General features: G+C 40.4%; 2 protein-coding genes across 4 annotated transcripts; one reads left to right on the top strand and one right to left on the bottom strand.

The window, feature by feature from the left end:
* Positions 1–501: 501 nt before the first annotated feature.
* myl9b (myosin, light chain 9b, regulatory) lies at positions 502–11,164 on the bottom strand. 2 transcript variants are annotated; one of them, XM_051415546.1, is made up of 4 exons: positions 11,016–11,164; positions 2,367–2,570; positions 1,545–1,706; positions 502–1,446 (listed from the first exon to the last, which is right to left on the bottom strand). In XM_051415546.1, exons 2-4 carry the CDS (start codon positions 2,548–2,550, stop codon positions 1,271–1,273), a joined length of 522 nt encoding a protein of 173 aa, XP_051271506.1. In that variant the 5' UTR covers positions 2,551–2,570; positions 11,016–11,164; the 3' UTR covers positions 502–1,270. The 2 variants fall into 2 exon arrangements, with proteins under 2 accessions (XP_051271506.1, XP_051271505.1); XM_051415545.1 differs by lacking the exon at positions 11,016–11,164 and adding an exon at positions 6,056–6,143.
* Positions 9,396–22,206, top strand: zgc:123305. 2 transcript variants are annotated; one of them, XM_051415536.1, is made up of 20 exons: positions 9,396–9,457; positions 13,110–13,310; positions 13,422–13,517; positions 13,695–13,966; positions 14,699–14,806; positions 14,982–15,090; positions 15,240–16,071; positions 16,181–16,274; positions 16,526–16,713; positions 16,819–16,912; positions 17,068–17,137; positions 17,324–17,416; positions 17,739–17,797; positions 18,270–18,420; positions 18,550–18,698; positions 18,841–18,927; positions 19,401–19,553; positions 19,826–19,940; positions 20,288–20,391; positions 20,675–22,206. In XM_051415536.1, exons 2-20 carry the CDS (start codon positions 13,119–13,121, stop codon positions 20,823–20,825), a joined length of 3,117 nt encoding a protein of 1,038 aa, XP_051271496.1. In that variant the 5' UTR covers positions 9,396–9,457; positions 13,110–13,118; the 3' UTR covers positions 20,826–22,206. The 2 variants fall into 2 exon arrangements, with proteins under 2 accessions (XP_051271496.1, XP_051271495.1); XM_051415535.1 differs by lacking the exon at positions 9,396–9,457 and adding an exon at positions 11,304–11,789.
* Positions 22,207–22,324: the final 118 nt, after the last annotated feature.

The following is a 22,324-nucleotide window of genomic DNA, read 5'->3' as shown; positions in this document are numbered from 1 at the left end:
AAAAACAATATTTTCAAAGCCATTTACCATATCAAAATAACAAATATACACCGACACAGAACGTTTAACTGACTTAAAGGACTGTACTAATGTTACTGCATGTTTAAGCAAGTATACTACAAATTGAGTTCACATTACCTTCAAACATTTAATTTTTTTTTTTTCAAATTGATAAATTTTTGTCTGTAAGATAAGTTTTGTCGTAAGTACATCAGCAGTAGTGAAGATTAAGTTATGTTAACATTGTAATTGAAAGCAAATGTTTAAAAAAAAAAAAAAAACCCAGATTATTGAATTCATGCTGTGACTGCATTCAGAGCTGAGGCTGGGACACTCAAACTACAGTGTCGAAAGTGGTGCTAGTGTAAAGTATACTGCAGGACAAAGAGCTAAAACATCCAAAAACACTGATGATAACTGAAGCATGTGAAGTTAGTAGGAGACACTTGTTTGAAATAAATGGTACAACTATTTAAACACATCAACATGTTCAGTCCTTGCTTTCAACGGCATGAATAAACTTACTTTATTTGCCTGAGCAATTTCAAGCCTGGATTCCTTCAACGGCACAGACATACCTGATCCTTCAACGAATATACCCAACCAGCTGATACAGGTTTATACTAAAAGCACTCAAATCTATTTCATCAAGCGGAAGTACTCATCACTTTTAATAAACACAATCAGAATTACTTTTTTAAAATCCATTTCCAACATAGAGGGATACAAATATTACAGATAAGGAGACTCATTGCAGTGCTTGTGCAGGTGTAATGGCTAATTGGCAGGAAGAGGTAAACATTGCTGGTACTGTATGAAGCACTGAATGTGGCAGTCCAAACAAAAATAAACCCCACGCACACACATACTGTATATGGTGTTTGATGCATCTCAAAAGTCCAACCAGGTTCCCTGCCACGATCTACAAAAGGTCAGAACGGCCGCAGTCAAAGTGGCTGAGGCCCTAGACGTGTAGCTATGAGATGCAAATACACCTCTCATCGTGGTGATCTTTAATGATGACACAAGTTGAAATGTATTGCAAAATATTTCTGTGGATCCCAAAAGAATCCCAAGCTCCTACTTTACATAAACCTGCGTAGATCTAAATAAACGTAAGACAACGACCACGTCTGCTCTTTTTTTAAAACTTTGATATATATTCTTTCCATTCAATTTCTTTCAAACCTACAAGGCCCATAAAGATAGGAACAAGGGATTGATTTGTGGTGCCATGTGCGTGGGGGCCCAGGGTGGTCGGTTCTTCCCTCTACTCGTCATCCTTGTCTTTGGCGCCGTGTTTGAGGATGCGGGTGAACTCTGCGTAGTTGAAGTTGCCCTTCTTGTCAATGGGCGCCTCACGGAACAGCTCATCCACCTCTTCGTCTGTGAAGCGATCGCCCATGGTGGTCAGCAGCTCCCTCAGATGGTCCTCGTGGATCACACCTTAGGGACAGAGAACATCCATGAAGAGGGAGAAAACACTCACTGTAAGCGCTGTGATCTGTGTATACAGTATGAATGTTTTATTTATGCGGACTCACCAGATCCCTCCTCATCAAAACAGGCAAAGGCATTGCGGATGACGTCCTCGGGGTCCGTTCCGTTGAGCCTCTCTCCAAACATGGTGAGGAACATGGTGAAGTTTATGGGCCCTGGTGCTTCGGCCATCATCCCCTCCAGGTATTCATCGGAGGGATTCTTACCTGAGGAGGAATAACGCTGTTACATGTATCTACTCATATACAATACCAGGAACTGTTTCTTTATGCTTTTACACTGTAAAAGAACGCTGGTGCTAAACATCACAGGTTGCAATCCAGCTGTTTTGAAGGAACCTTTCAGATGTTCACATATATTCGGTTGTTTTTTGAGTTTCATTTACAAGTAAAAGGGAAATTAAAGGTGTACTCCAGTGATTTACCATTGCACCTCCACAAAGTTAGTAAGTAAGTAAATTAGGAGAGACAGATAAAAAAAAACATTTTAAATGAAAAATTCTAATTATCCTAATTAATAGCTCCAATAACACTGGAATACACACATTTCCCATAATGCAGTTCTATAGCATCTTTCTTTTGACCCCCATCCCTGATATAGGGCTACATATTTCACTCCTAGCTTGTAACAAAGCCTTTCGTTACAAGCTAGGAGTGAAAGGTTAGAGTTTATTATTCCAAGCTGAATCTGATTCTCTCAGACCTTTGGGAGCTACAGGAGCAAACAGAATATATTATACAGCTGTTCACAGGCTGAGGTGTACTCCTCATGATGACTAAACTAAACTTCATCACCCTTTAATAGCAGTGTCAAGCTCTACACTTAGAGCCATAAAAGCAAAGTGTGGTGAGAAGAAGCCTGTCTACCCAGAGAGGCCAGCATGTCGTGCAGATCCTCCTTGTCGATAAAACCGTCTCTGTTCTGGTCGATCATGTTGAACGCCTCTTTGAACTCCTGGATCTGAGACTGGTCGAACATGGCGAAGACATTGGAGGTAGCCCTCTGAGGGCGCTTCTTGGTGGTCTTTCCCTTTGCACGCTTGCTCGACATGGTGGCGGCTGGATCTGGGCCTGTGCACATTCAAAAGACATGACTCATGTATTAGAGTGTAATAATGTTGTAACACAGCTTGACCTGAATACTGATTTCAGCATGCATTGGTAAAGATGTGTTGAGTTTGATTTTGCATTGCGGTACTAGAGCACTACATCCATGTAGCGCCTTCATATTTTTTTCCTCCATTTGCCCCAAGCAGGAGAATCTTTTCCTCTCGCTTCCTCTAGAGAGAGAATCACATTCCCCCTAAATGTCGGGTACAGTGATGGGTGTGAAAATGACATGTCTCCACAGTGCACACTGCAGCTAACTTCAGATATTTCCACATTTAGATCTGTCACTCATGTTCTGGTCTGCAAGGATGCGTGTGTGTGTACATGTGCATGTGTGTGGGTGTTTCAAGTGTGTATTTTGTGATTGTGTTATACCCAGTGGGCGGCAGCAGCAGGTGAATGTGGCAGATGACACATATAAAGTATGACATCATGCCCTGAGAGGCGCTGGTGATGTGAATACTGTATGTGTCACTGATAAGATAATTTACTCAGGTGAACGTTAATCATAATAGTGTTAATAATCATGTCCAGACAACTTCCCCTCAAGTGTGAATATTTAAAGACATGTAATAAGACAGCTATACAAATAGTATATATATGTTTGATGTGTTTTCCACATTAAAATAATTCAAAAGGCATCTACTCCACCTCAATAAGAAGCCAGAATATGCACATTGTGTATATTTATAGTATAAATGAATGAAACTATTATATAAAGTTTTCCTGCTGGACACAAGATGTCTCCTACTTCACTGTAATGTTCACTGGTGGCTTCAAGTTTCTACATCACATTTGTATAAGGTGCAAATTAGACCAGGTTTGACATCCAAAATATTTGTGATGTCACAAATCATACTCGTAGGTCCGCCCCTTAAAATCAGATTTTTAACAACTTTTCCACTTTCAAACTCATTCTGGACAGTGAAGCTCAAACATCCAACTGTAGGAACAAGTATATTTTGGAAAATATATTGTAGATGTTTTTGTATATTTTTGAGTGTTGACAACATTTTCTCAAATAAACACAGGTTTTGTTAAGTGAAAAACAGACTATACATATTTTTTATAAATTAAGAAGAGTTTTGATCATCAGTGGCCTTGGGTGGCATTCAAGATGTGGTGCTCTACATGTATATTCTCATCAGGCAGAGCTGCATTAGGTAAATGTGAAGACCTTACATTTGAAATCTAAATTCCTAATTACTAATTAATTATTAATTAATTGCCATCTTCTTGTGTCTGTATTGGAATAAAAAACTAGCACAAATTCAAAGTACATTGTTTCACTCATAATCAGCAAAAAATGCTGTATGAAGAAAAATCTACACATAGAGTCTTCTGGTTACTAACAAAAGGTGAACACATTTCTGCATTCTGCCAGTAAAATACATTTCTACATCCATATATATTATAGCACATTACAGCAATGGCTACACAGAGGTGTACTCCAACACATATAAATTGCTCTTTGCTGTCTCTAAGGGTCTGTGTGACACTGTCTGTCATCATGTCTAATGTGCTGGAGTTGTGTGTCTCTGTTGCCTGTCTAACTCTCTAAGGCCTCACAGAAGAGCTAGTGCAGGCACGGCTGAGCAGTTTTACCTATCTCTTTTTATGTTGGGTATATAGAAGTTTATTCTTCTGCTGATCTCTATACAAATGAACGCTACCGTATAACTGGGGCAGAATTATAATTTTTATAGTCAATGCAAATTAGTTTGATAGGTCCAGAATAACCTCATTGTTCACTGTAGCACTTACATGAAGACATTACATCCAAAAATGGATCTGTATGTTTTGGTTCTCAGTGTAAAGGTTACAGGAAAGGAATTAATTTACTTGAGTGCCAAAGGAAGAGTGTTAACTCTCAATACCAATGCGCACACACACACACACTGTTTTTGTCAGCGGTGGTTTCACTCCTTCCTTTCTTTTACTGCAGACACATGTTGGACCAGTCTTTCCTTTCATTTGACTACTGTTTGGCTGCTTCTGTCCCCACATGTGCCAGAAAAATGAAAGAAATCTGGAAGGTGTGTGTTGCTGGCCCAATGCCCTTCCATTCTCCATCTCACAGTCACAGAGGAAACTGGAAACAAAACGGCGTCTAGCTCCAATTTGAGGTTTTAAGAACAGAGGAATTCCTCAATCTGATTAGGGCTTCTCTCTCTCTCTCTCTCTCTCTCTCTCTCTCTCTCTCTCTCTCTCTCTCTCTCTCTCTCTCTCTCTCTCTCCCACCTAGTCCTTTCACAGCATGCGCTTGCAGAAATTTACACTACAATTTGTATGACTGTAGGAAGTGGCTCCAATGTAAACAGTCCAGCTTTAGGCCTTTGAATTTAGTTATCTCTATTGTGCATTCTTGTTTGGCTCCAGTGATACAGTAGGGTACTGTCTCCTGGGAGAGAGGCTGATTGGCGTTTAACTATATCTGTTTCAGGCAATCAATAAAATAGATTCTTTCACTAATGTGATTATTTGACAACTTACATTTTCAGTGAACAAGAAAATAAATCTTGATATCCTATCCGGATGAGCCTGGTGCTGTTGCAACATCTACAATTCTTCTGCATTCTGCAGAGAGTGAATCAACAATGATTCACAAAGAGGCAAAGGACAACTATTTCTGACTTCAGCAACGTAAGCATTCGTGTGACGTGCCTCAAAATGGCTTGTACTGACTAATTGTGTTTGTTCTCTGTCCACCACAGCTCCTCTGTGGACCCTTTTATCCACTGGGATGACAAAGCTCCTCTGTTCCTTCGTCCAGCAAAGAACACACACACACACACACACACACACACACACACACACACACACACACACACACACACACACACACACACACACTTTGCTATCACCAAACAGTCAGGCTGTCATCCCCTCGTCCTTACTCTGGGCCATGTAGGTTACTCCTCACTATTCAAGCGAAGAGTAATGGTCAGGAATTCCAAAAACAAACAGAGAGCAAAGTGGAAGTTATGCTCTCGCCGCCTATAAAAAGGCATCAGAGGTATGTATGTCTGCATGTTTAAGAGTGTGAGAGTGTGAGAGATCTAAATGGGTCAGCTGCGTTCAGAAATTCCTCTGTCTAATGCGCCATAGTGATGAGATGGAAGTAAACACACACACGCATACAGTGCATTTATACTGCACACACAAACACGTACACAGGTCTCAACTGAGCATCCTCTACAGGTCTATCTTCACCTTGATCAACAGATGAAAAAGCTCTATTGTAGCTGATCTGGTAACTTTAATCAAAGATCCACTTCAGAGGCTCTCTGTAACTCTATCCACACTCTCAGCACTGACAGTTGGGCATTGTACCACTGAACTCTGAAAGAGAGAATTTACACTTGCAGTCTTTTTAAAACACTTTTTTTTTTAAACTATGTATACTCTTCATGTAATCCAGTGGTAAAAACAGCTTTCTTTCTCACCTTGGCTTCAGGTAGAAATATTTGGAAGTCCTTCAGGCTCCTTTTGGTCCGACACAGCAGTGAGAAAGGGAAGCAGGCAGTCCTACAGGAAAGTTTGTTTAAAGAATCAGACTCCCGGTGGTTCCCTCCCCTTTTAGCCCTGGCCAATGGAAAGGCCGCCCTGTCCCATACAAAGACATCTCAGGCCAGACAATTTCTCCATACAAGGCAAAAGAATGCACGGGCTGCAGCCCTTGCTACTGCCACAGACGCTGCTCGGGATGTTTGGGGAAAAGGCAGAAATGACAGGAACTACGATAAGGCTGCCTTATTTAGAGAAAAGAGCCTAAACATTTAGAGGAGGCTCTGTGTGGTGGAGTGTGGAGACATGGGGGAGAGAGTTGTGAGCAGATGCAGAGCTGTTTTGAAAGCCAGTGTTTCTGTTGTAAGACTATGGGTTTCCTTAAATAGGCAGTTAGGCTGGCCTTGAACGTGCAAGGAACACCTTGAATTATGTCATGGGGGTAACATCTGTTTTGTGGTTGCTCACTCTTTTTCTCATTATCTTTCATTAAAGAAGCAACATTATTCAGTGTGACTAAAAGGGCTATGATGTTTGTTTGGCAGCTGTTTTACTCTGACAAAGCTGTTTTTCACTTTAAGTGTTGTCAGAAATAATTTGCCTGTTTTTCCTGTCATGACAATGCTATGGTATTAATACCTACTGTCCTGGCTAAATGAATGAATGTGTAACATCTCCATCTCCGTAATTGGGCAGTACATAATGTATGCTGTATTAGGTTTTTGGTTGGATATAAGCTATTCAATTGAAAGTATTTTTTTTAGCAACCCCATACCCCATTTTATACTTTGTGATTATAATACATCAAATATGTCAGTGTGTCTTAATTTAATTGTACCATTTAGTCTTTTCACTGTTGCGGTAATGATAATGAAGTTCTTTGGTACAAGCCCCATCCTTCAGTCTACTGAACATCTGATTCACAGAAAATTTACTACATATGTCCATGCTTGTGTCTTTTATCTTGTATTCTACATATTGAGTGTGTTTTCTGGGAACATTTAATTTTACCATTAAAACAATATCTGTTTTCATTTGATTAGGAAATGCACTATATCCACATTTTTGTAAAACCTTCAGTAGTAGTGACAGAATATTGTTTTATATTAAATTAAAGGAAAAAATACATAGAGAGCATAAATGGAAGAGTTCCGGAAAGGAAAGGAGGCGTCCCTGTTTAACAGGGCTCTGTGCAGGTACAGTGATGCCCTCTGCTGGGCCACACTTGTTATCCTTTCTGAAATACTAAAAACTCCTCAGTAAGTGATGATGAGCACAAAAGTAATGTGGGAGGGTTGTGAAAATGTTCAGTCCAACTGTTGTTCATCATATGCTCATACAGATAATTTCTCACAGCTGCTAGTGTCTCAGAAATCTAAAAATAGAATGGCCATAGTTATTGCTCTGTATTTTATTCTGTAAGTTGCTCACAGAGTTTAGTAATGCAGAAAGCTTCAGTAATGCTGTGGATATTTTGCAACTAAACAAGAACATAAACAACTAAACAACATAGGTAAGATCTTCTTTTTAATGTAAAAATGTAGAAGTGTCAAAATAGGCCACATTTATTTGTACATTTATTGTTTAACAAATTACTGGAAGTAGTTTTGTTAAAATACATACAACAGAAATCAAAATACAAAATGTCAATCACATTGTATAATATGTATTTTTCAGTGGTGTGATTTTATGAGAACGACTTTTACCACAGACTCCTAGTTCATATTTTCATCCCCATAAACATCCAGGATTAAACTCTTGTTACAACAAGTCCTCCAGTGAAGGGGTAAATGCACTTCAGTGCAGCTGCAGTGTTATGAACCCTCTTCATGTGACAGATATTTATATACACAGCTTTACACCCTGCATTTTCTGTTGACCCATGTTGTGTCTGCATGTGTCTACTTTCCTCACTATTGCCTCGGGAGCTCCTGTACACACTCCCAGTCTCTCACACTGGCTGAAGTTCTGCAATTCCCCTCTGACATGGAGGAATGAAATTAAAATATCTTACAGTATTGTCTCACCTTTAATGCTCAGACACAAAACAAAGGTTAGTCCATAATGTGCACACTTAGAGATACCTTTAAGGGCCCTATCTTGTCTTTCTGTCCTGTTGATACTTTTTTCTAGCAAGGGCTGTCTCCCTGTGTCATTATCTCTCCTGACCTTTCTGACTGTTAGCAGTCAAATTAGCAACTTTCTCTAATCTTCCTACAAGCCCAAACTCATCTTTTCTGTGGACATTCCCACAGGAAGAGTGACCTCTCTCTCAGAGGCACCATTGTTTAGTGTTGCTGCATGACAAAAATGTGATATTTCCCTGCAGTGATGAAGCTTTAACAGACTTTTAGCCACATACACTCCATGAACACTTCTGTTATATTCATGATACTTGGGAACAATCAGGCTAAAGTTCACTCAGGTAAAGGTCACATGATACAAGATTCAGATCATATGATACATCAAGCATAATAATAATTAAACATTATTACAAATACATGTGCAATAAATATAGATATACAAACATTATTATTTGTTCCCCTCAGGTTAGAGACGCCTTTGGCACTCACTGGATAGACAAGCTTTAATCTAGCACTGTCTGTTTGATGGAGCTGTTCAAGATGTGCCAGACTGCTGGAAGCTCATAATCTACGATTATTCAATTCAATTAATTTTGCTTTATTGGTATGAGTGTACCAAAAACGATATTACCAAAGCATTAAGAAAGTACAGAGTAAAAAGTGGAAAAACACAATAGAGTTCATAATAATAACGACAATAACTGTCCTCTAGAATGTAACATGTACTTTATGAAGGTTAAAGTAAGAGTAAATATATAACGTTACTCATGTATGTGTTTCTGCAACAATCCTATGGATTCACTGGATTTGATGAAAAGTAGAATTTGAGAGAGGTGTATTAGTGGGTAACTTTTAAGGCTTGTAAGTGACCAGATTTGTGTCATGCGGTTTCTTGTTTGTATAGGAGACTTGGAGTTAAACTTTACACTTCAGTTTCCAGTGTTTTGCAACTGATTCGTTTTAGCTTAACTAAGAGGCACTGTTCACAGAGATAGAGCCAATCGATTATCAAAATCAATCAACTTGTTTCTTCCTCACCTTACATTACAATGACACATTTAAATAATCAACAAAAAAAAAAAAAAGGAATTTATGCATAATTTAACACTTTGTTTACAAAATAACGCTGGAGGCGGGTCATGTTGTCTTTTCCAGTGTTCTCATTGGCTGCTGGTGTGATTGACGTGCGTTGTGCGCAGGCGCAGCATACTAGGAAGCATCTAGGTTGTCAGTTGTTTTCTCAAAGCCATCCGAAAGGTAAGCTGCTGTCTCCACTCTCAGCATCAACGCAGACACAATGAACTGTCTGTAACATGTTTAGCGGTCGTGGAGGATGTTAGCTAGTCAGAGAGGGTAGAGTTTTATCAATGTGTAAGATTATTGTTTACTTGCTGTCACTTACACGTCGTTGTTTTTAAGGACAGGTCGGGAAAATGTTTGAATTCGCTGTCAAACAAAGCAGAAATCTTAATGAAGTTCTGAACGGTGAATTTGTAGCTATAGCTTTCTCTTATATAAGACGTGTGTCTGGCTTTAAAGTGTTTGAATTGGCACTAACATTGGAGCAGACGTGTTTCTTTGGTGGGGCTTTAAGTGTGGAGAGTTTCAGTGGCTAACACTGGATTGCGCCATACTGTGACACTGTACGCACAACCGTTGCGGAAGTTGTTTGGATGCGTGGTGGTTTATCAATAGATACATGAAGTAGACATACGACAACACACGAGTGACTTAACTGATCGAAAATGTCTTTAAATCTGTTTCTTAAAAATAAAATCCGGCAGGAAACTTGCTGCTCAATGAAAGTTAAGCTCTTTACAAGAACAAGACCTGCACCTAAACCTCCTGCACCCTGAGGGGCTGACTTTCTCAGTAAGATGCTGTCTGAGTCAGTGATGGTGATATGTGATATTGTGCAATCATAAAGCCTTATGTAAGAGACATTTTTAGAGGTTTTTGTGCAACAGTGGTCAAGAGACGGTGACAGATATGCTGAATGTCATTGAATGAGAGTGAGGTAACCCCTGTCTGTCTGTGTCTCCTGTGAGGCAATGGTCAGTACCACCCTCTCCACAGACCTGGCTGTCCCTACACATTGGGAAACTGGTGTACAACAGGCACATTGGGCACATTGGACTCAGTGTGTGAATGACTGACTGAATCCAGTGTGTCAGGTAGTTAATCAGCAGCCATTTTTCTTAGACACAACAGTGGGATCAAGCAATAAAAAAAACTAAAGTGCAGATTAACATACAATGAAACAGGGGTTAGTTTCAGTGCTAGTGTCAACGTCATCAGTTTGAACTCCTTAATGAGGAGAAATGAACTTGAAGGCAGTGAAGCTTGGGATTATGCCAATTTATGAGGGATACATCGAGGAATGCATTTAATAGATTAGAAACAGCATCCTGCTATAGATGAAAACATTTGATCCTTGTACATCATTAACCCCCTCATGGGTCCATTCTGTCATCTCTTCTACTGCCCTACATTTAGTCGTCTCTCACTACCATTGTCTACTGTGGGCTTTTGTTCTTCCTGCTGTTTAAATACAGCTGACCTGGCAGCTTCAGTCAAGTATCACTCTAAATCAACATATGTTGAAGCCTGAATGGGCACAGAAAAAGTTATTTCCAACCAGGAGGCCATGAGCTACACACTTATATTTTACATTTGCGGTGTTGGATGAGTCACTTGATAGAATAGAGTTGGCTCTTTTTTCTTTCTTTTTGATTGATTGGTCTTTGGGTGATTATCTACATCAACTTTAATGACTTCTCTTTTTGTTAGACATTGTTTGCTAACTTAGGCCTACCTTTCTGTCGTGTCCTCTAGGCAGCACAGGCAGGGATATCCATCAGAATTTGCAAGTTATTTGCTTGAGTTCCTCCAAGTCGGGTAGGCTATCCCAATGTTGGTCGGGCATGACTGCTGGAGCGTCCTCTCATCTTTGATGGCCCAGAGAGCTGTGGTCAAGCCCAGAAACTGTGTGGCCGCTCAGTTTGTGTGTGTGCGTTTTCATGCCAAGCGTGTTTGAATAGCCTGTCCTAGCCTTTCAGAAACTGCTGGTCTGGCTGTCATGTGCAGTGCAAGTCAGGAAGTATGAATTCGGTGTGACAGGAGGGTGTGTGTGTGTGTGCTTGTGAAATTGCGTGAGATAGAGGAAGCATCGGCGTGTGACTGAATATACTGGGACTCTCTCATAGATTGCTATATTTTGCGTCCTAGCTCAGACCAGAGAGGACCAGAGCGCTGTCATCTCCGATGACCATTGATCCACTGGAAAGTCCTAATTTAACCTAGCAGTTACAATCGACTGTACGAACATTACTGGCTACGTCTCAAAGCTAACAAAATGTAGCCTTATGTCTAGAGACCGATATGGAGGGTGGGTTTAAGTGGCCCTAACCTTGAGAGGCAGTGAGCATCCTGTGGAAATGAAGTTCCTCTGGTGGAAATGGAGGTAAAGTTTCTTGAGAGTGTCCCTGAGTTCCTGTGGTGGGAAAAGCCTTTGTAGTGTCGTATGGCAGAAGGGAGGTCAAGGGAACGCAGCCTGGCTGGGAGGGGACATCTGCATCCTTCGATGTGGGTAAGACCTGATACTGGTAATGCAGACTTTGGACAGGTGATTCTATAGATACAGTAGGTTTGAATTATTGTGTTGGTGTGTGTTAAGTCTTTATCAAGTTTATCCAGACAGTTTTCTGGGGTCTTCCCTCAGGAATATAAAAGTGGATTATGATAATCATACTCATTATCTAAATTGGGTTGTTAAGGCCATGTTGGAAGTTCTGAAGCGCAGTTGAGTCTGACATCCTGACACATCTCGTCTCTTGAGATCAATTTGGTTGCTATCAACAAAAACAAAACACAAGCTACACAAAGATAGAATTTATTGTCGAGCTATGGTATTGATTTCTCTAGCATGATGTGTCTCTAGTTTGTGGCTTCAGTACGTTGCAGAATGAAAATATACACTTAAGGTTAATTTAAATAGAAATTTAAAATGGTATTACAAGGTTATAATAGGCAACAATAGTATTTCCTTTAAGAAGCACTGGCTAGATATGATGACAGTGGCTTGTAAGCCCAGCTGAGGTAACGTTTGTTTCTTAACCACACAGACGCTACTTTGAAAGTCCTGTAATGTTGATGCAGGTTCAAACTAGGCCAAGTGTGATGTTCTCAGTAGCCTTTGGTGAAGTTTGACTTTTTGACTTACTAAAGCTACTCATTAGACATATTCTGGTCTGCTGAGGAGAAAAGGATACATAATGGGAATGATTACATTTACCCTTTTTTCAGTCTAACTTATATTAAGCTAAATTTTGAAAATTTGCTAGAATTTGTGTTCTCTTTGGTCTCGTTGTTGGCTTAAAGTGACATACCTCTAGATACATGTATTTAATAGATCACTTCTTCCCTCCCAACTGTTGACCTTTAGCCCATTAGTCATGACTCATGATCAAGGAGCACCCTTCTAATCTTAGTGGAAAGGTTTATGTTATTTCGCCTCTTGTGATATGTGATTCTTTTCTTTGGTTAGCATTATAGTGGGTTATATAACGCAGGAGCTCTGTGTGCTGACGCACAAATGTGCTTCATTAAGCATTTTAACAGAAAAATATAGCACACGCTGAACACGCTTTAAAATCTTGAATGTTATGTGCTTTTTAGTTTGTTTCAGTGGATGACATTGATATGAGGAATTCTAATTATATAATTGCAGCTTTTATATTTACTCTAAATAGTTGAAATTGCTATTGATTGCTGCTGACACAGAGAAAAAAGGATGAAGGATCAAACCACAGACAACAGAAAACACTGAATGCAGACACTTTTTGTCCCTGTGTCATTCCACTTGGCCTCACCGTTCTCACTTCTTGTTTTTTTTTGTTTTTGTTTCCAGTCCCAGACAATGAATATTGTGGGCCAGTTGGCGGAGACGGTGTTTGTGACGGTGAAGGAGCTGTACCGTGGCCTTAACCCCGCCACTCTTACTGGAGGGATCGATGTCATTGTTGTGCGTCAGCCTGATGGATCGTTCCAATGTTCCCCCTTTCACATCCGGTTCGGAAAGCTGGGTGTACTACGCTCCAAGGAGAAAATCGTCAGTGATTTTTTTTGTCTCATTTAATTCTTTTAACTGCAATTCTACTACGTTTTTCTCTCTCAGCTTTTGGTCATTCTTAGACACATGCATGCTTCACTGTGATTTTAGGTGGACATTGAGATAAATGGAGAATCAGTTGACCTGCACATGAAGCTGGGTGACAATGGAGAAGCTTTTTTTGTGGAGGAAAATGAAAACATGGAGGTAAGATGACTAAGATTTGATGACCATTGCTTTAAACATCCAGTGTGTTGGATGTAGATGTTACACACTGGACCTTTTTAAGCTCATCATATTGTCCCTTTTTCTCAATTCTTTGGTAACATTGCAACAGTTTGGTCTGCTATCTTACTCTTACTCTACTCTTTTAATCCCTTTTAGTCTCAGGTCCCAGCCCATCTGTGCACCTCCCCAATTCCTCTTGAGCTCCCTGAGGAGATCGAGGAGACCACTGAGGGATCCTTCATCTCTGGGTCAGGCATCCGCAGGAAGAAACGCCGTCGCAAACGGATCCGTTCTGATACTCACCTGAGAGAAGAGGCCAGCTCTTCATCAGATGAGAGAGAAAGAGAGAAGGAGTGGGAAAGAGAAATTGATCCGGCGGGGCAGGAGAGTCCTGATAAAGAGCAGCCTAGCACACCATTGCAAGTCAGGTCAGTGATTAAAACGGATAAAATAGTGTGTGTTGTTTTTTTAGGTGAAAGACGCTCTTGGCTTTTTGGGACATAGTTCATTCATTTATTTAATTACACCCTGTAAGAAGATGGTTAGTGAGATATCTGATTAGCCTGCTTTTAGGGGCCTTGAGTTGTCCACATATTCAAAGACTCCAACTTGCTTCAGCTAAATGGTAAATCATATCTAATATGTTCCAGACATCTACTGTCACTGTCAACTACGACTGATGCATTCAGGCCAAAATCACCTGTTAACACCAAAACATCATCCGTCCATTCTTTCTGCAGTGGTTGTCACTCCTTGTTTGTTAAGGACTTATGCTTGTAATTCACAGCAGTAATTAGTGAACATATTATTCTGCTACATTGTCGTTTTATCTATTGCCAACCTGGACTGATTTCACAAATGCCCATAGCATGCATTTAAAGCAGCACACCTGAAATAGGTTTTATTATTGCTGATTTTGGTACCTTTTTGTAAATTTGGCGTAATATTTTTCAGCGTTTTCATCACTATTAAATTATGTGTGTAGCAAAGCTGCTGTCAGAATAAAACAGTGAGCAGAGAGCAGCAGAAACTGCATAGAGCTTCAAACTGATGTTTATACTCAGTGGTGTCGCCAATACCAGCAACCTTTGTACAGGGAGTCTTGTGGTTTAATGTTTCTTCAACAAGTAGTTAAAACTATCTTCGTGTGTGTGTTAAAGTAAATCAGTGTACTACTCGATGTCTGAGGAGCCAAATGAGGAACTGGGGGCCACACAGACCAGAGACACTCATCCACACTCGGATGGAGAGCAGTCACCCTCAGAAAGGTGAGGAAGTTTAATCTTTAAGATAAATGAATTGATTTATTTATTTCTTTGTATTGAGCAGCCTAACTGAGTCAGTGTCAGCTGACAAAGATAACGTCATACTGATTTATTCAGTGGCTCCTGTCCTCACATTATATCTCTGTATCTCTCTCTTTATCTTTATTTGTCCAAGCAGTGTGTTCCTCAGCCGGCCGTCCTCTCCTAAGAGCGACTCTGAGCTTCTGGTTAAAACCCAAGAGTCCTCTGGGCCTCAGATGCAGTGGAACTGGGGAGGTTTTCCCATGGTTCGTCAAACACTCACACACAGACACACAGACACACACAGATGTAAATGTGCTTTTACTGCCTGCCCGTGCTGTTGTAATGCTGTAAATTTGAGACTATCATGCTGACACACTGTCTCAAATTGCTCTCTCTGCCCTTCCCCTCCCAGCTTTGTCAATCGGAGAGGATGCCAGTGGACTTGCAGCGCATCTCCCCTTCTGACAGTTCTCATTTCCGCACCATTGAGAGACAGGACTCCTTTGACATGAGCTACGAGCCTGTGATCAGCTGTGGCAGAGTGGGCAGTGTAACAGTGGTTAGGCCACAACCCAGGACTCGCTCCCTAGACCTAGGTAGCCACACTATGCAAACCCCCCCTTTATCCAAGGAGCAAGACTCTCACATTGCCCATTCCACCCCCAATGACCTGTCCAAGAGTAACGTGGACTCGACACAGGCACTTGAATCCACATTAGGGGAAGAGGAGACCAGAGATCCATCTTCTTATTCAGCTAAACTAATTAATGGCACAGAATCTCTTGGTAGCAAAGAAAGCGCAACCAGTGTTAAAAATATTTGCACTGTGACTGACATAATTATCCCCGGCAGCCATAATAGCACAGTCAGTGTGACCAAACCGAACAACGCACAAAAACAACTCATCAAAGAGAGCGAAGACTGTGCAGTCACAGCAACAAGTCCAAGTAGTACGGAGTTATCTAGTCCACAACAGCCGGGTGCCTTACTGGAGCAAAGTGAACAGGGTTCCACCAGTAGTGCCTCTGTCAGTGAGGGGGACAGTGGGATAGATCCTTGTGCTAAGGGAGGGGAGGAGGAGGGAGGACCAGGAGGGGCTGAAGGGTCAGCAGGAGGCTCACTGAACAACAAAGCTGCACCAAAAGCTGAATGGACAGATGCTGGGAGCAGCTGGACTGCTGCAGAGGGATTAGCAAACTCTTCTGAGGCATCCTCTAAAGTGGAGCAACAGGACAAGAAGAAAGGTGAAGTGTTTTTCTGAGCTCTCTCATTTATTCAATTTTTTTGTGTCTCATTTTAGACTTTGCATTAAAGTAATTGTTCACCAGTTGAGTTCATGTCATTTTGTTGCAGGTAAACGAAATCAACATCTAGGACCAACAGGTATTTACTTGGATGATCTGACTACATTGGACCCTGAGGTGGCTGCACTGTACTTCCCCAAGAGGTAAAAAGACACATAATTGACATTCTTCACTAAATACAGTATGAGTGGTTCATGTTTAATTGTATATGAAATTTTCAACTTTCATCACAAAATTACAAACAAAAATCTGTGTATATGTTTTAAACACAGACACAAATTTATTGAAATTTCCACCGTCTCAAAAAACTCCATAACCCAATAATAGTAATCATGCTGTGCTATCTAAAAAGTGTCTCTATTGGGGAAGAATTGAGTGTCTGTTGTCCCTGCAGTGAGACAGATGGAGCGTCTCAGCAAGGGGCGGAGCAGGGTTCCTGCTCAGGGAGCCAGTCGCCTCAGTCAGTGGGCAGCGGGGCGATGGACAGTGGTACAGAGTACCTGTCAGATTCTACCTCCTACAACATGGATGTCAGCATGTCCCTCTGCGGACAAGAGGGCGACACCAGCCAAATCACTAAAGGTACATGAGAATGAATCTGTGCCGCTGTTCTGTATGCAGGATGTAAGAGTACATGAAGGAATGGGCAGGTTCTCAGTTGTAATGTTGTTTTTGCTGTTAATCCAGAAAAGTTTATGGAGCACATTGTGACATACCAGGATTTTGCCAACAATCCAGGAATAATTGAGGATCCAAGCCTTGTGATCTGCATCAACTCCAAGTAAGACCTGGAATTAGATATTCACTGATTTACCTATACAGTTCATATCACAAAGCTTTTGTTAGTTTACTGTTTATATAATTATTTAAGAGGATGATGAGATTCATGAGGTATGATGATGATGATTTTAATCATCTGGCTTTCATCTTTCACAGCTATTATAACTGGGCAGTGGCTGCTCCAATGGTCTTGTCAATGACAACTTTCCAAAAAAATCTACCCAAGGTATTTTATTGTTTCCCTATTAGACCTCAGTAGTGTTAATTAATTAGGCTTCCTTAATGTCCAGTGTCAAACATTCATCAAGCTGATCATTGAGTTTAGCATTAGACAGATAAGATCTTAGTTCGCTAGTGAATATGATGACAGGATAAATATAACCATTGTCTTCTTTGTGTGTTTGTCATATAGAGTACAGTAGAGCGGCTGGTGAAAGACAAGATGCCAAAAAAGTCTGGACGCTGGTGGTTCTCCTGGAGGAGAAGAGACATGGACAGTAACCAGGTACATTCTTAAGAATTCCTAACGGTAATTCACTGAGTTGTGATGGTGTGCCAGCAAGAAAATAAAATGTCTAGAATTGCAATGATTACATGCAATATTTAATGCATTGTTTTTAACAGGGTTTTATGGCTGTGGCCTTATTTGGGTTGTTTTTTTATGCTCTGTCCACGTAAGACAAAAGAGGATTGTGGGTGGTAGAAGCTGAAGCGATGGAAGGGTTATGTTGGAAGCAATTTGTCACTGTCTGTTAGTAAAGGCATCAATGCCACTTGACATTGTTGTAGATTGGAATGTACCTGATCCTGTGACTCTTGTTTTTCAGCAAAAGAACTCAAAAGATGAGCAAGAGGAGCCACTGGCTGGTGTTTCTTCCACAGTACAGTAAGTCACCTCAAAAAGAAATGATCTAAAAACTGTATTTGCTGTTTCCTTTTGAATTTAGTCTTGCTGGTCCACAACTGTTAGACTTGTATTTTTGAATCTTTAGATTACCGTGACACAAGACCTGATAAATTGGCTGGGAATTATTATTATGTTTTTTTTTTTTAAAGACATATTTTTGTGTATCACTTCAAATCTCATCGTGTAGTTTACCTTTGCGCCACCAGAGTGAGCCAAACCTTTGTCCATACAGTACATTTTTAGTAATCTTGACAATGTCAGCATTTGCCAAAATTAAAGCTTAACATATGTTAGATATAATTGTTACGGATCACCAAGTGGAAAGTTTTCTTATTTTTATGCATAAATCACTAAATCGTTGTATTTGCTCATCAGCAATAAATACATACAGTGGGACAGAGGAGCATTATTCAAACAATAAGTGGTAATTGGCGGTGCGTTGTTTCTCCAGAGCCACATTGGATGACATCGACAGCGATGAGGTAGCGGGCCTTGGCCGAAAAGCCACCATTGCTCCAAGCCTATCAACAGAAACCCTTAACACCACGCAGTGCATCAACCAGATCTACCGCAAATCACTACGCCTGACCTCTGAACAGATTGTAAGAGCCACACACACATAAACTTTCAACACCCACATAAAAGATTTTACTCTGCTCTCTAACGTATGTAGCGGATGTTTCCTTGTGGTTTTGGTGACTTCAGCTAACTCTCACCTTCCTCATAACCAGGAGCGCTTAAACCTGCGTGAAGGAGCCAACAAGGTGGTGTTCAGTGTGACCACACAATACCAAGGCACCTGTCGCTGTGAGGCCGCTATCTACTTGTGGAACTGGAGCGACCGCGTCATCATTTCAGACATAGACGGCACCATCACTAAGTAAAAACAACTGCGTTTCCTTGCACAATGGTTTATAGAGAAACTGTTAAAACATAGTTCCTGATTACTGTGAAAGATACACCATAGAACATCGTGTGAACTCACAGTATTATAAGAGGTCTTTACTGTCTGTCTCCTGCAGGTCTGATGCTCTGGGTCATATTCTACCTCAGTTTGGAAAAGACTGGACACACAAAGGCATTGCCAAACTCTACCACAAAATACACCAGTATGTGAAATTACTTTTTAGAATATTATCAGCTATCAAAGAGCAAAAAAACATCATTCTCTTAACAGTTTCTTTTTTCAAGTGTTTTTCCTTTTTACTAGTTTCTTTCAATGAACTTTCAGACACATAACTCACACTGTAACAAGCAAACAGTAAAAAGAATGTCATTCTTATGTCATTCAAGTTTCCGTTGACTATCTAATCTGCATTGCCAGATGTTCGTCCCTATTTTCACGTCTCATGTTGTGCTTTTAAAACAGAATTCAGCTGTTAAGGTAATTGAAAAAAGATTGAATTCTGTTGGAAGTGCTAATCTTTTAATACACACATCTGGAGTAACAGGATGTGTTGTTGAAAGTACTGATGACAGTATTCAGGATCCTTAATGCTTTTCAGAAGTGGAAAACTCCACATTTTTCTTTTCTTTTTTTATATGAACTAAAATGTTAATATGGTTGCTCCTTTCCTTACAGAAATGGTTACAAGTTCCTGTATTGTTCAGCGCGGGCCATAGGTATGGCTGCCATCACTAAGGACTACCTTCAGTGGGTCAATGATAAAGGCACTGTCCTACCTAAAGGCCCCGTACTGTTGGCTCCCAGCAGCCTCTTTTCAGCACTACACAGGTTACAAATACTACCACTCAACAACTTCACAGACATTGTCCTACTATAACACTGCGTTGATTAATCGAATTAACAAAATGTAGGATATATCTGTGTGTGTATGTGTGAGCAATTGTTCAAGTTTGAAAATCAATGTAATGTAGAGAAAGAGGTATCCAATTAACAGTAATACTAGTAGCTACTGCACTGTGTGAAATATAGGAATGTAAGCAAGGAGACAAACACAACAGATACCCATTTTGACAATGAACTGTGTGTCCTGACCTGTGCAGAGAAGTTATTGAGAAGAAGCCGGAGGTCTTTAAAATCGCCTGTCTCAGTGACATCAGGGACCTGTTCAACCCACAGAGACGGCCCTTCTACGCTGCCTTCGGCAACAGGACTAACGTAAGCAATGCTGCAGACTGGGTCTTTTTATGCTGCTGCAGTCTATTTCCAAGGTTGTGTGATGTGATTTTAGCCACTGGGGATGTACATAACCACAAGAAAACGTGCCTGTATTAAAGCAAAGAACACACCCATGTGTTTTTGAAATGTTTCTACCTACCAATATTTTAATGTAATTTACTCCAGCAGGTAGACATAAGTGTGAGTGATGTGGTTTGCCTGTGGATAAAGTAAACACTGGCTTAATGATTGATCGATGGACTCTTTTTAGTGTACATAGACACTGCAAAGTTGGCATGGAAACTAGTCTGTCTAACCTTACTGGTTTGATGCCATTGGCTCTGCAGGATGCGTATGCCTACAAGCAGGTTGGGGTTCCTGATACCAGGTTATTTACTGTCAACCCTAAAGGAGAGCTCATCCAAGAGAAGACTAAAGGCAACAAGTCCTCGTAAGTGTGCAAAAGAACACCGATATAAATACATTTCCGACCTTTTTAATGCTTGGAAAAATTCTGACTTTGGTGATTCTTAGTGAAATCAAAAAGTAGCAAGAATCAGGGCCTTTTACTGGGACTGCTGATTTTTCTACAAACAACCTGTGCCATCAAAATAAATACAGATAATACAGTTGCATAAAGATGATAGACATCATCAGATGTTCTTTCACATATGTTCACACAAGTTTATTAACATAATTGTGATTCAGTCGTGTGTGTGTGTGTGTGTTTGCAGGTACAGCCACCTCAGTGGGTTGGTGGAACATTTCTTCCCCGTGCTCTCTGTCGAGGGAAGCACCTCCTCTGCTTTGGACTGTCCTGAGTACAGCAGTTTCTCTTACTGGAAGGAACCACTGCCAGAACTGGACCTGGATGCACTATTGTAGACACACATACCCACATTTACCAAAAGCCACACACACACACACACACACACACACACACACACACACACACACACACACACACACACACACACACACACACACACACACACACAGGCAAGGAAAGAACATACCTAAGAACATATACTGTGGTTGGTTTTCTCCCTTTTCAATGGATTTTTCCCAGCATGCCTCAGTATTGCCTTTGATAGACCTGCCAACTGTAGTGCCTGTTTATGAGACACGGAACAAACTGGAAACGGAGACAAATAAATGCATGGACTTTATATTTAAAAAATAAGTTTATAAAACATTATGCAGAACACAGTATCAGTGCTCTTACACTGACTGCGGCTGTTTACACATGTGGAAATCCTGACACAACTGAGCATATATGCCTTTGGATTGTTTCAGTTTTTTGTTAGTGTGTACCAGTATCATAGTCATTCCAAAATATGAATTTAAACAGTGTATTGGTATGATAACTCTTAACACTGTCACACATGTCAGCTCTAAACACTTACCAAAAACACATTTGGATAGAAATTGAGCTGTATTAGCTTAAATCCTGCACATGCCAAAACTGTAACTAAAATGATCTGTTTTCTGTGACTGATCTGGAAATGTTCAGTTCCCCCCCTCAAAGCTCAAACAGACCTAGACACACAGCTACAAAACAAGCCTTTTATCCTCCATTCAGTTAAGAGTGTGCCTGTGTGTTGTTTGCAACAGGGAATGTCATTGGACCCGAGCATTGTGGGGAGGGTTTTTATAGCTACATGTACCAAGCGACCAAATATGGTGTGAGAATGTATTTAAAATGCTTTGGATTATTCTAGAGCCTGTTTGACCTTAATAAGTATAAGGGGGTCGCTCTGAGCATTATTCTGTTAGACAAGCACAAAGGCCTTTATTAATTACGTTTGACTCACCTGAGTCATAACTATTTGTAGCTCTGTGTGGGAAGCAAAAGGGGTGGTAACTGTCAAGCCTGCAGATGAATACGGTGGAGGAGGAGTTGTAAAGGACAGTAGCATTATATTTTGCAATTACAAGTTTATCTGTGCATATGATCATTGTAGGACTACAACATGCACATTTCACTTCCTTTTAGGTATGACACTACCAAGTTTAGAAATGTTTGTACACTACATGAATGCAGAGATGGCTCAGACTGACAATGACTTTTATTGCAGAGACTTGTAAACAGACTTTGGAAGTTCCAGCAGCCTGGCACTGTGCCTTTGTACAATAAAGACACTTATATTTATTATTTTTGCATATCTTGCATCCTCTAACTGTGTGGAGATGCACTGGAGCTGAGGACTTTGCTGTTACCTTTTAATCTAAATGTATAGAAATATTAAATAAGTATAAAATACAACTTTGTCTGTTTTCTTTTTCCTCCAGTTTGAAGTTATTCATTGTTCCATTGTTATTTACATGTAATAAACTTTTTCTTTTCTATCTAAAAATTATATATGTGTGCAATAAAAGATAAA

The sequence above is a fragment of the Dicentrarchus labrax genome, unplaced genomic scaffold (genome assembly GCF_905237075.1).
Source record: "Dicentrarchus labrax unplaced genomic scaffold, dlabrax2021, whole genome shotgun sequence".
Lineage (NCBI taxonomy): Eukaryota > Metazoa > Chordata > Actinopteri > Moronidae > Dicentrarchus > Dicentrarchus labrax.
Note: the sequence above shows the minus strand (reverse complement) of the source record. Positions and strands in the feature narration are given on the sequence as shown.